The sequence below is a fragment of the Cynoglossus semilaevis genome, chromosome 19, assembly GCF_000523025.1.
Source record: "Cynoglossus semilaevis isolate Cse_v1.0 chromosome 19, Cse_v1.0, whole genome shotgun sequence".
NCBI lineage: Eukaryota > Metazoa > Chordata > Actinopteri > Pleuronectiformes > Cynoglossidae > Cynoglossus > Cynoglossus semilaevis.
The window spans coordinates 9,336,438-9,349,969 of NC_024325.1; the positions used below are offsets into that span (position 1 = coordinate 9,336,438).

The 13,532-nt window shown below is 41.6% G+C and overlaps 1 protein-coding gene across 2 annotated transcripts in view; it reads left to right on the top strand.

Moving 5' to 3' along the window:
* The first annotated feature begins 1,452 nt into the window (after positions 1–1,452).
* The window catches only part of spns2 (SPNS lysolipid transporter 2, sphingosine-1-phosphate), a 47,947-nt gene continuing 35,867 nt past the window's right edge, over positions 1,453–13,532 (top strand). The window contains exon 1 of one of the 2 annotated variants that reach the window (XR_003052953.1): positions 1,453–2,441. Coding sequence is in view for 1 of the 2 variants with exons in the window: in XM_008332809.3 (XP_008331031.1) it covers positions 2,210–2,441 (232 nt within the window). In the remaining variant the exon portion in view is untranslated. The remainder of the gene's footprint in view (positions 2,442–13,532) is intronic. The other variant, XM_008332809.3, reaches the window with a different exon arrangement.

A 13,532-nucleotide genomic window follows, 5' to 3' on the forward strand; every position in this document is an offset into this window, starting at 1 on the left:
AGCGTTATCGCCCTGAGGGGACTGTGCCGAGCGATTAGCAGGTTATCTCCCATCCTGCACTGTAGGCTCGGCCCTGAGCCGAGGCAGGAAGGAAGGCTGGGGCAGTGACACAGTGGCCCCAGGCCACGCAGCAGAACATTACCACAGATAGGCCCAGGTTCACCGAGCCGCTCTGCAAGATGGAAAACACACAGGATCCCACAGACATGAGCAGCATATCAACCATGCCAAAGAAAGGGCATGGGGGGGGGGGGTCCTGTTAGACAGGGACAACTTTGTGCTGGGACTGCCTCCAACGTCCAAAGACCTGTTTTCCTATGTCTTCTTATTCTCAACGTGTGTCTTCTAAGCTTCAGAGAAAAGAACTGTGTCAACATATTTGTCAACTGTTGATTCACAATTTTTATTTATCAAAATGTTTGGGAAGTGGTAGATAGACAGCTATGGTGCCAGGGGGGAAAAAAGAAGAAAGTATTTTCTCTTCAAAGTTTTCACACACGTGTGTTTAATAGTAGAGTATGAAGACATTTGTGGATACTTGTCAGAACTTTGCCAGCTGTACTGTCCACCATTCCTCTGGTTGTCCTCTGGTTTGAACAGCCTAACATTGTGGTTTAAGAATTCATTATAATCTGATTTTTTTTTACATTATTCTCAGCCCTGTCAACACATGTTGCTGTGTCACGACTGTTGTCCAGAATGCAATTAGGTAGTACACATACATGATTGATGGAGTTACAAAATATGGGAAACTGAACAAAAGAAACAACAGGCTAACAGTCAAGATGTCAACCACTCTATTAGCCAATCATGTCTAAAAAAAGCGTCAGCATGTTACACAAGGCCCAGTTAGAAGTTTCCTCTGGTCTCCCCCAGTGTCAGTGCAACACAGTTTTGTGACCTAGATTCACTAGTGGTTCTCTTAATAACCAAAGACTTTTCAAAGCAATGATACAAAGGTGTTTTAATAAAAAAAAGTAAAAACAGAAATCACTTGATATATCAGTTAATAATGACATCATAAAACAATACTATACAGTTATATACAGCATTACTGTCAGCTAACATTATGTGTTATCTGATATATTTATATTTATAGTTTTAAATACAGATTTTCTTTTCAGAAATAGAAATTAAATGTACAAAGGTCATTATTATGTGACCTGGTCTTGGTGAATCGGAGGGATCTATTCAGTATCTGTAACTAAACCTTTAAAAAGCCCAGGGGTCAAGGTGGATTAGCCTTGTTATTAGAGAGTCGCAGGTTTGAATCCCACCCTGGCCAGCTGTGGAGTGGTGCGTGTGTGAAGTATGTGTGTATATGTGTCTGTGTATAAACAATGCCAGTAAGGGTGATTCTGAGTGTTACCGTGTCTCTAAAGACACACATGTGAACTTGTCTTTTCTGAGCAGCAGCCAAAACTTTTTACTACGTCTTTGTATGGAGATTATACCTGATTAAATCAGGTTATTACTGCATTTCAAAGGTTAAGAGTACTACTATCTACCACTCTACTTATATTATAGTATATTTAGTAAGTCATGTCCTTGGGTTGTCAATTATATTGACCTTAAGTGATTATTAAGATATATTAGATTATTTAGTATAATGTAATATAATGTTATGTAATATATTGATTTGATTGATTACAGTACTTCGTCCTGAATAAATAACAATATTATTATTATTATTATTTTGTCTTTGATAAAATGTCTAATTTAGGCCTAATGGTTTTCTGTCTGGGCCAATCCAAATAAAATAAATAAATAAAATAATAGAGTCACGCCCACGCACACTTTCCCCACCCCGTCAGTCCCTCAGAATCAATCTGCAGCGCAGTCCCGCTTCTATCAGGTGGATCAGCATCATCTCTACGGTAGCTGTAGTAACTGCGGTCTGCAGGGGAGGAGTTTTACAGCCGGGTCACTCCCCCCGCATTACTGCACTTGGTCCTGGTAAGAAAAAACTCCTGAGGAGCGCACACTCCTCCGTCCAACATCCAACCCGGCAGAACCAATATGTTCCCGAGCAGAGCGGCTTCTCCGCGTCAGCTATTTGAGACAACAGCCCCGCCGAGACTAATGTCAGCTTAAATCACAGAGCAGCGCTGCGTCGGCTGTTTTTCTTTAAATACCAAAAACCAAAACCAAAACATTTTTTTTCTACTCTGTGATTTTATTCTCTGCGCTGGCTCTTTCTTGTAAGAAAATGTGCGTGGAGAGCGATGGATGTGAGATGGAAGGCTGCAGCAGTTCGGAGGAGGTGCGCACGCTGTCCGGCAGCATGAGCCCGGGACTCAAATCCAACCCGGACCTCCGCGCGTGTCAACCCGGCCACAAATTCCGAGCTGCGCTGCTGAGATGCCGCTCACCGGCCGCCGCCGCTGGGATCCTCAGCTTTGGCAACGTCCTGAATTACATGGACAGATACACCGTAGTCGGTAAGAGACTGAGCTTATCTTTCTGCATGAGTCTGTGTCTGCATGAGTCTTAGAGTAGGTGATCTCCAGCAACTGATGGTGCTGTACTGTACCGTACTGTACCGTGCTGTCCCTGCACCGACTGTCAGTGTGCCACAGCCGCTCATCTCAGCGGATGCGAGGGCAGAACAATAGCTTTGCCCAGGCTCAGAGGGCGATGTCTTCATCGACCAGGCTGTCTGATCTATGTTCTCTCCATCTGTAGTTGTGTGTGTGGTCTGAGCAGAAAATGCTTGACAGTAATATATTTTCAACCCGGTGATAACTGTTAATGGATCAATTAGTGTGAGTCTCTCTCTCTCCTCCTCTCTCTCTCACCCACCAACATACCTGCACCTCTGTATGTGTGTGTGTCTGTCTTTGTGTGAGTGTATTACTGTGGTGTGTGCGGTTTATCTATCACACCAGTCAGTCAGTGACTGCAAAATGAGAGAGAGAGTAAGATAGATAGATAGATAGATAGAGAGAGAGAGAGAGAGAGGAGCAGTCATAAGTTCCTCTGTGACAGGTTCAGTCCAAATGAGTGCTGTGTTTTCTGTGTGACACTGGGATGAGACCATGTGCTGTGGAACCTCCTGGCTGGAGCTGGAGATCCACGGCGTTTGGCAATTTCCATTAAAAAATATAGAAAACAAAGCTATGATCCCGATGATGCTAAAGCATATGTGTAAAATTAGAACTATTTATTAAATAATATTCATAATGACTGATTGAAGTCATTGTTAAATAATTAAATAATAATTTCCATTCATTTCTAATGTGCCGGTATTGACAAAGTCTGGTGCCGTGACAGATTTGAATGAATGAGTTTCTTGCAAGACAAGGAGTGGACTGTCTTCCCTGTTTTAATTAAAGTAGAAGTGAACAGAGTGAATTCCTGTTGCTCAGACCTGTGTTCACGGTACATCTCCGTCTCAGCCCGGCCTTCTGGAGTTTCAGTTCTAGTCACTGCTGAGTTATTGGTTGGTGGTGTTGAATGGGTTAAACTTTTTGCTGCAGCATGGAGAATGCAGGGAAGTGTATCCATGGCAGGAGTAGGCTCTTCTGTACCAAGACACGCTTCTCCAGTTTTAAGTACAGGCTCCTATTGATCAACTTAGTCACATGATCATGCCCAGTAACAAGAGAGCTGAAAGTTCATTCATTCATTCATTTGTTTTCATCCATAGATAAAACACATGTAAATGTTATTAAACTGTACACCTGATTAATATATATATATATATATATATTTTGCAGTCAGGACGAACAGTACTTCATCACTGCCACAGGCCTCACCCTCAGGAGTGAAACCACAAAGCTGTGGATGATGAACCTCTGAATGATCATTACAGTAGCCATGAGTTGTGATGCTCCACGCCAGGAATGTGTTGATGTACAGTGGCAGATCTAATCTGTCCACCATTTAGCACCACTCTGTCACAGCACACCAGTTTAAACGAGCTACATCCGCATCCTCAGTGGCGAGTGAGTCAGACTCCTCACAAACGCCGCAATTTGTTGTCCTGTCTTTGCATCTCCTCCGGCTTTGATCAGAGGAAACCACTTATTAAAAGGGGGCTCTATTCTCCCTCTGTCCCCTCAGTCAGGACTCTGCCCCTAATCTCCCTCAGTTCTCAAGAGAGAACCACCAAGAGGGAAAATCCTCAGCTCTCCCCACAGGAGCTGTCAACTCTGCTGGATGTCTGAGCACTCGCTGTTCTGTGACAGGAGGACGTGAAAAAGGAGGGAATGCGGAAACATTAAATAAGGAACGTAAATGCTGGTTGAAGAGATCGGGGTGAGGTGTTTGTGTAGGCTCCCATCCCTTCCTTCTACTGCCTCCTGAATACTGTAGACTGGTTAGCATTGTATGTCAGCAGCAAGTGCATGAGAGTGAGGGGCCAGCAGCCATTGGCTCACAGCATAATCGGTACATTCATTAAAAGCTGGTTTGCCTACAGCGCTGTCTTGGTCCTGCATCAACTCCTGCTGTTGTTTTAAGGTTTTCTCTTCTCACTCTCACTCCTCTGCACCAGCATCGTCCTGGTTTCAATTAGATGGAAGAAATAGCATGAGGATCTGTGTTAGTGCTTCATGATATACTGCTGAGACTGTGTGTGACTAGGGTTAAACCCGTCTCTGTTCAGTATTTCATTAGAAACCTCTGAGCAGAATGATCAGACCAGAACCATCGTTTCTTACTTCTTTGTCAAACTGCTTCCTGTGTCTCTTGACTTTTGTGCCTTCTTAAACTCCTTACAGCAGGTATGCAAACTCATAGATCTTAATGTCAATTATGCAAGCATGAGTGGCCACATACACAGTGAGAGCACACGCACCAACACACATTAAAAAGGTCTCAAAGAGAGAGAGAGAGAGAGGGAGGGGCTGCCTGCTGGACTGGATGCAGAATGCGGGCAGTGCTGTTGCCCAAAGATGCTGATGTCCTCCCCGACGTCAAAAGGTCTTTGTACCAACACCAGTTAGTGTAGCGTGTGTGTGGATCACTGAAGCATTGTCACAGAGACAGAGAGTGACCATTCCTGACAGCGGGACTATTCTGCTTCACAACAATGATGGGAAAAATGGCATCTAACAATGCACCGCAGCAGCAGCAGCCATGACTTATGTCCCTCACGTCAGAGGTGAAGCCACTCACAATCATGAAAACACCACACCTGAAGAACAGTTAATGATTCCAGCGCTTTACTATCCTTAGATGACGGTTAGAGCGGCAGAACAGGGAGGTTAGTTGTTTTGTTCAGAGTTCAGGAGATTTATTGGTGTTATGTTTTACACAAGCTTTAAAACTTTGTGATGAGTGGCTGCTCCGAAACAAAATAACCACAGAGGGGTGTACGCTGCGGCACAACATGTTGTTGTAATAAAAAAAACAATTTTGTTCTTATTAACAAATCAAAGGAATGGGAGGCGAGGGGGCCTGGCATTTTGCTGTCAGTGTCTGATCGTTTCCCGTCTTTTAATTACTTGTTTCAAACATATATATTTTTAATATTTGTTATTGACGTTTATATGTACTAAAATGATCAGACAATGATGGGATGTACAGTATATGGACCAAAGACATGTACAGACACAGAGGAGCATCATCATTGGCTGGAGAAAAGTCAGCTGTCATCACTTGTAACCGCGGGTACTACTTCAGAAGCTAGTACTTGTTTTTACGACTGTCTGCGAAAAAGGCAACACAGAAATTGTCCTCTGTTGTCTGCGTTACCCAGCGGCAATAAAATAACAGTAGACGCAGAGAAACAGGGTTGATTTCCAGCCCTACATGATTGGAGTGCAGCTGGATGAATTACAGTCCTCTGATAGGGTCACATGTGTCTGGCCTTTGGGAGCAGCCAGTTAACCCACAGCCACTTACTGTATATTTCAGTTGGCCTTTAAATTGCCACAGAATTTGGGGTGGTGCATTAATTTGATTTAAGGTTATTTTTAAACCCCCTTAAAATGCCCCTCCGTAGAAGATGAATCTGAATCTCTTTACCACTCATTGTAAGAGGGGTATTTAGTAGTTTTCCTCTATTATGAACATGAGGTTATATGAGCGCCACACTGGGTGTTAAAAGTCTGGTAGTTAAATAAACGGCAGGTCACACCACCCAGCTTCATGCATTGTGCCGATCCTGTCATGGGAACTCCAGTGCATTTTTGCATGTATGCTAACAGATGAGGATGTAATAATCCTCTTAAGGCGAGCTCTTTGTGACAGAGTCTCAACGACGGAACCGTGCATCCAGTCGGACTGGCTGTGCAGATTACTGCCTTTTAGCTTTGTCCAGTTCCTTTGTGGTCACTCATTATCTCTGTCCACACAGGCCTGAGGCTCACTGACACATTAGCATTTACACTTAAAGCAGTGACAGGGTGAATACTTGTCTTAATCCCTGTCCTTTACATTTTTCTCCTTTGTGTTGGTTACGATGGTCGGGTGGCAGTACTACTAACGCAGTACTGATAATATAAATGTTCACATTATGATTTTAGTGGCTCAGGCTAAATCTTTTAATGCATCTAAGTAAACAGGCAAAAGTAAAATATAATTCAAAATGACAACTCTGGCTGCATTCTCCCCATCATTGTACAAAGAAAGAACTCTAAATGGTTCTTTTGTTATGTTTGCAGGGTAAATATAATTCAAAAAATTGTAAAAAAAAACAAACATTTTTTTTATTTCATTGAATCAGTCAGTCAGATTAAATCTTAAACAGACAGGTATCTTTCCTCTGTTTGAAACGTGTGCGATGCAAGAACTCGTCTTACTTTTAGTTCCACAGAGACCAAGAACAAATAGAAGCAAAGGCAGTTGAAATAGTGTGTGTGTGTATGTGTGTGTGTGTTGGCAAGATATGAAAATAAAAATCACTTGTTAAATTTTTACACTCAAAGCAGAGCAGATATTGTGGTCGATGGCACATGGTGCTTGCTGGTGAAAACATGTCACGACTTCTGGGGAACATGAATAATTCAGGCTCAGACGTACTGTACCTCGAGTGTCTTTTCACCACTGAACTGTGCGGTAGACTGTGCTGGAGCTGAGCTGGGGTTCAGCTGCTGGTTGTTACACCCTCCACTCTGAAGCCTATTTCACCCTCTCTGGGTTTATAGCGTTCACATTAAAGTCCTCGAACAACGGCTCAGACATAAAAACATGGAGGGGCCTCTTCTAATTCACTTTATTGGGCTCCTGCGTTTCTTGCTGCGCTTTTATCGTCAGATGTTGAGCTGTTTTAAATTAGTGCAACTCAACAGTGCAATTTGAAGCCAACTTTCTTTAAAACTCCACACATCACTTATGTTTGATTTTCATTGTATATTGGACTGTATACAAATAAGAGTGCTGACAGTGAAGTGCTGACACCGCTCAACAGTCCGGACCGTGACAAGACCTCCTCCTTGACACTTTTCAGGACTGGAATTTCCACAGATATTCCATTCTTTTTTTTTTTCAGCTCTATTTCCTAGCGTGTCATTCCCACCGCTGTGGGAAAACAGTGTGTGTGCTCAGGTTCTGATTTAGCCGACGTCTGTAATAGTAGCTGGTGGAATTAGATAGAAGTTCTTTCTGTGCTGCTGCAGCCTCTTTCATGTGGCTCCACCAGATTTGACCACAGAGCAGACGTACAGTCGTACTTCCCCTGCCGTCGTCTTCACCCGATGACCCTTTAACTATGAATGCAGTGTTTCCTGGTTCCGCTGCTGCTGCTCGCTCGGGGGCTAACTTCTTGACTCTTTGCTTACATACAGCTGTTATTTTGGTGCTAACCCTTAGATCACTCATCGCAGATATGAAGCCATTCCAAGTTTGCATTCTGGAGAGGATATTTTTACGTACCAGAGCCAATGCTGTAGAGCAGAGGTTTAATGCTGTAAGTAAAAATGGTAGAAGACAATGCATTAGCCAGGGATTGAGTGAGAAGTGACATGGTGTACGTGCTGTCATTAGGCTTAGTTTAACCCACTGATTAAGTCCACATCTGCATACTGTGGAGGAGTGGAAGTTCAGTGCATCACGGTCCTGAGTTGCCAAAGTATCACCGTGATTATGACACCAACCAAAATCAGGCTTTAGGGACACAGTCATTTGTTTACGTCTTATCTCTTATCTGTTGACTTCCTGTGGCTTTTCAAAGAAAACTGATTTACTCAAGCTGCCCATTGATCACCATACTAAGGTGAGTGTTTGCCTGATAATTGCTGACCTCCTGTGTGTAATCAGTGTGTGTGTGTTTTCTTTGGTGTAAAGAGTTAGGATTACAGGCCTTGTGTCAGAGACGACAGCATGAGGAGGTCAGGGGCTCTCCCACTTTTTCAACACATCCTAAATATTATAATCTCACTGATCCTTTCCTGCCTCTTGATCTAAAAAGACAGATTTAATCCTAGGAAGGTGTTAGAAATCACCCCCTGAGGGCAGGAAGGAGAGCAGGGGGGTTTAAAATACGTCAAGCACTTGGTGCATTTGACAAGTTGTCAAAAAACAACTGGTTCATCCCTCCTTTAAAATATGTGACGGGGAAAAAACCTGGTTCTCTCTTCTTTCCTTTCTACTCTCATTTAGATCAGCAGTGTAAAAAAATATAAAATAAATAAGACTTCATGTTCAGGGAATGTTTTGTTGCTTGTGGTTACAATCTGGGCTGCTGAAAATAAAAATTACAGAAAGACTTCATGTTCAGGGAATGTTTTGTAAAATTATATTTAATTAAATATGATGATTTATCAAATGTACTTTTTTGCATGAAAACAAGGGGGAAAAAGACTTTTTGTTAGTTATATGTAATTATGATATGATCGTACTGGTCCAGCTGAACCAAGATGAGTTTGACACCCCTGATAATGATAATTTCCTCAAAGTTAATGTGGAAAGATCAGAAAACAGTAAGAGTTTTAAAGTATTTTTTATTTTATTTTATTATTAATATCAAACCAAATTATTCTAAGCAAACAATTATGTGTTTCTTTTTTTTTTTTTTACAAAGGAATAGTGACAGCATTTAGTGAAGGCTGCTGAATTAATTGCCCTTTTCATTGTAAATATCCTTTTCCTTCAGCCAGCGACGGCAACAGTCGGTGACATTCACACCAACAGTACATTTTATAACACACCACAAGGAATCTATAAAAAGACAGAAGGGAAATAAAGCACAAAGCAGCTCGTGTCCTGTCTGGGTCATATTCAAATGTTCCTTTGAGCTCAGTGTGTAGCAGCGATACAGGCCATGGTGCAATGGAATTAAATGCAATTTATTTTGTTTCCGTGGGATACAGACACATACACTGGCACGTGTTGAATCTGATCAACAGGACTGCACTTTAAAATATGTTTCAAATGATGAAACTGTAATGTCCAGTGGAGGGTTGTCTGAAACATCTGAACCAGTGACACTTGGGAAGATTGGAATCTAATATTGACCCACTTGTGGTGTAAGTTACACCCAGCGGTTGTGACCTGTAGCTAGAAGTAAAATTAGCTCACGGCTCTGTGGAAGTTGTCAAAGCTCCCACAGATGCTAGCATAATATTTAGAGTGCTCCTTTACACCAGCGCTGTGTTTGGGAAGCCCTCTCCTTGGAAAATATGCAATCTTTCTCCCATTTAAATGTGAGAGAGTAAATAGTGGAGCCTGGCACAGGGATTATGTAATCCTTCTATCCACCAATCTGGACCAGGATGAGGTCTGGTGTGTGTTTCTGCATTTGCTCAGCTTTCCTCAGCTTCTGTCTTTGATTTCGTTTGTGGATATTTTTTCATGTTGTCAGCAGCAAATGAAATTGCAGCTGGATTGTTATTACTGTGTTTGTGGGAGGAACCAGAGTGGAATGTGGACGGCAGACTTCTGTCAGAAACTTCTGACGTTCTGAAGATACGTACCTGGAATAGAAAGTGAAAAAAAAAGAACCCCACACCAGTAGAATGGTCTTCACACTAAGCCTGGACAGGACACATGATGTCCATGCACATAGTTGCTGCAGTGAAAACTACTTGACAGCAGCCCATTACTTGAGTTGAGACTGAAACGATGGCGAATGTAGTTAGTGTAAAGGTCCATTTTGTAAAGAGCAGCGTTATGACTGTAACAACCAAAGTCATCTCCTCTCTTTGTAGAGCAGAGATTATGTGAATATTAAATACTCAGGTAGCTGCAAAAACATGGCAGTTTAAGATGGTGTCTGTAAAGAGAGGCCCTTTTCTACAAAACAAAATCACACTTTTAGGACATTACAGCCAGTTTACTTGAACATGAATTCAATCTAAAATATGCATTTATATCAAGATCTATTTACACTGCCTCTAAATACATGTATAAAGAGTATTTGTAGGTAGTATTAGGAACTAAGTATCTGTCAATAGACTATGAAGTCGCTGACAAGACTTTTATACACAATGAAACTCCAGCCACTCCTAACCCAGCCTAATTAAACTGATGTGCTAAATGCTGAGGCACTTTTGTTTAATGATGTTTTGTCAAAGATGGTTAAGTGACTTCAGGCTCCAGGCCACTTACTGGGCGGCAGCTGTGTAGGCTGTCCTCAGAAGAATAGAGCCTGGTACGTGGAGGAAGGGAGCAGGAAATAAAGAAAGTAAAAGCTCATCTTGACACTTAACACCTTTACATCCAGAAAAGTGACTGTTGACTGACTGACTGACTGACTGACTGACTGACTGACTTATTGACTGCCCTAAGGTCAAAAGTACAGGAAGCTTAATATACAATGTAGTTCAATTTAAAAATGACTACAAAACAAACAGGCCATTGTTGTGGTTTAGATTAGTCGGATTAAGGAGTTCAGCTTTGACAACAGTTGATGAAACGCATCAGAGTGTTTTAATGGTATTTTCTTTAAAGCAATATGTTGAAAATCACCCAAGGTCGTTTTGTGAGATTTAGCAGCATAACACAGGAGAAGATGATAAACAGCAGAAGTAATGAGGTACATTACTAATTCACGAGCCATTAAAGGATGGAGACACAAAGCAAAAAAGTCTATTTGGGAGGAAGATGAGTTTGGAACTAAGAAGTTCCATCATCAGAATGAGATCGGGACTTTTGCTTTTGTAATTTGAAGGCGTGTGAGACTGAAGAGTTCATAGTGACAGAAAATTAAAGTCAAACCTGTAACGTATATCAATAAAATAAATACATTTCTAAAGCCTAGATATTATAGCAGTGAAGTAACTTTTATCATCTATTAAACTGTTCAGTTTAAAACAGACCAGTTCATAAGGTTTTCTGTGAATTGAACAGCTCAGAGAGTTCGATCCTCTTTGTCTTACTGCCATTGTGTTTATCCAACACTGATCTATGACAGGATGGGCTGGTCTTATTGACAAAAATCAAATACCAATGGATGATGAGAGGCATTTAAAAAACATGATTATGTATGAATGTTACCATGTTATTATATTGGTCATGAAATGAACTTAAAGACTGAGAGAGCGAGAGGTATATACTGTATACCCAGGGCACCAGGTGACAGGAGTGAGACTGATGACAGACACAAAGGTGAGTGTGATGACACTGATTAACTCCGCCCACAGGAGGAAAGGAAGACAGACCTCAAAGGTTCATGTTCTTTAAAATGACCGTTTGGTGAAAGTAAGTTTCATTTTTAATTTTTTTCCAGTCCTGTTCATTTGTGTTTTACATATTGACTACAGACCAACGGTCCACTTTGCTGCAAAAGTTTCGGTAATCATGAGTTTCTGAACTTCATGTAAGTTATAAGTCTTTTTGTTAAGACTGAGAATCTGTAATTCTGTGCCAAATTGAATGTAAACCCCTGTTGTGCCTTTATGAATGGGACAGTATCCAGATCACTTCATCACGCTGTCTGAGTCCATGGCTCTCATTCAATACTCCACATAAACAACACCACTGCAGGTCCAGATTCAAGGTTAAGTTCATGTGCTGTTCAGTATTCCTGGGAGGTTCTGCAGTGAACGAGTTCAGCTCCCAAAGATTGTGTGGCAGAAACATGGCCAGTCATGTTTGTTTTGCTTCAATGCATTTCTCTCCAATAAATACAATATAATCTATGATCTGGATTGAACAGCTCGGCCCTGGAGATTCAGTATTGATGGCCTTAATGCTGAACTGTGCACCCTCTACACTTCTATCAAATATTTAGCACACACTGGCTGGGACTAATGCACCGTGGCTAATGAGCTGAAATCAGGCTTTTGATGAGTAAAAAAAATATACTTGATGAAAAACAAACATTTTAAGGTAATTCATCCCCTGTTCGTCTTGTACAAATTCAGAAGATTAGGATTAAAGATGTCATCGTGTAGCTTCACAATCCACTTAGATTTCATCATTGTGATGAGAAGTTTCCTAAAATAGCACCACAGAGTCAGACATCACAGTCAGCAAAGTAAAAAAGGAACATGAATTGAAACTCCGAGCCTTCGCCGCCCTTTTGTTTTGACCACATCTGATGACAAATAGTGACAGTTACTTTTGGTTTGGTTAGAGTGAGAAAAATCAAAATGGTTTTCATATTCAATAATATAATATAATACAGTATTATATAACATTAACAATAACACATTTACTGACTGGTCCCTGTGAGAAACTAGTATGTAGTTAGGACACTTGGAAATGAAGGTTTAATTTATTATTAATTATTGAATAAACTAAAGCAAACACAATAATAATTGATCAGTGAAGAACACCTTTATTTCCTTTTTTATTTGAACAAATGTGTCAGTGCATCATCATATACAGACTTTAGTCAATGTTTTGTGTATCAGTATACCACTTTTCTTCTTCTTACGTTTGTATTTAGTCAGTGAAGTGACCATACTAGTTGATTGTCGTTGTCCTGTGAGATAGTGTGGGTGGCAGTTCTGTGGTGGGTGTTGTAGAACTTTCCCTTTCCAGTGAAAATTCACACTTTTGGCCTCTTTATTTTACTGGGGAATCCTCCTCCTGTCCAACAGCTCCAACACTCTGTTTCCCAGACATCTGCACCATGTTTCCTTTCTCTGTGTGGCAGAGAGAGGAAGTGGATGGAAAAAGACCCCCCCCCCCACACCAACCCACCCACCCTGGCTGCATTTCAAGGGAGGAGAACAGTCGGTCAGGAGCCCGCCGGCCACAGTCGGGCATAGTTGTGGTCATCTTTCTCCCGACTGCAGTCTGAGCTCGCTTTCTCACACACACACACTCACACACACTTACCCATGCACGCTTAAGTCTGGAAACTGGTTAGAATAACAAGCAGAAAGACTAACTTTCTCCTCACTCATTATGCCCCGCTTTCTTCCCCTGACTATTTATATTGACGGAGTGACACATGAAAAGGAATCACCCCCTCTGCAGGAATAGAAGAGAAGAATCTGACCACATGAGCAGAGTGGCTCACCGCTGCCTGCCAGACTCTGGCCAATGAATGACTTCTATCCACAGGCTCCCTTCTCACTCACAACACACACACACACAGTGGGACCAGGGGAAAGGGGACACACACATACACACAGTTTGCTGTAGGTAAACATATGAAATATATACTTTACAAATCCAATCTAACCAAATAACAG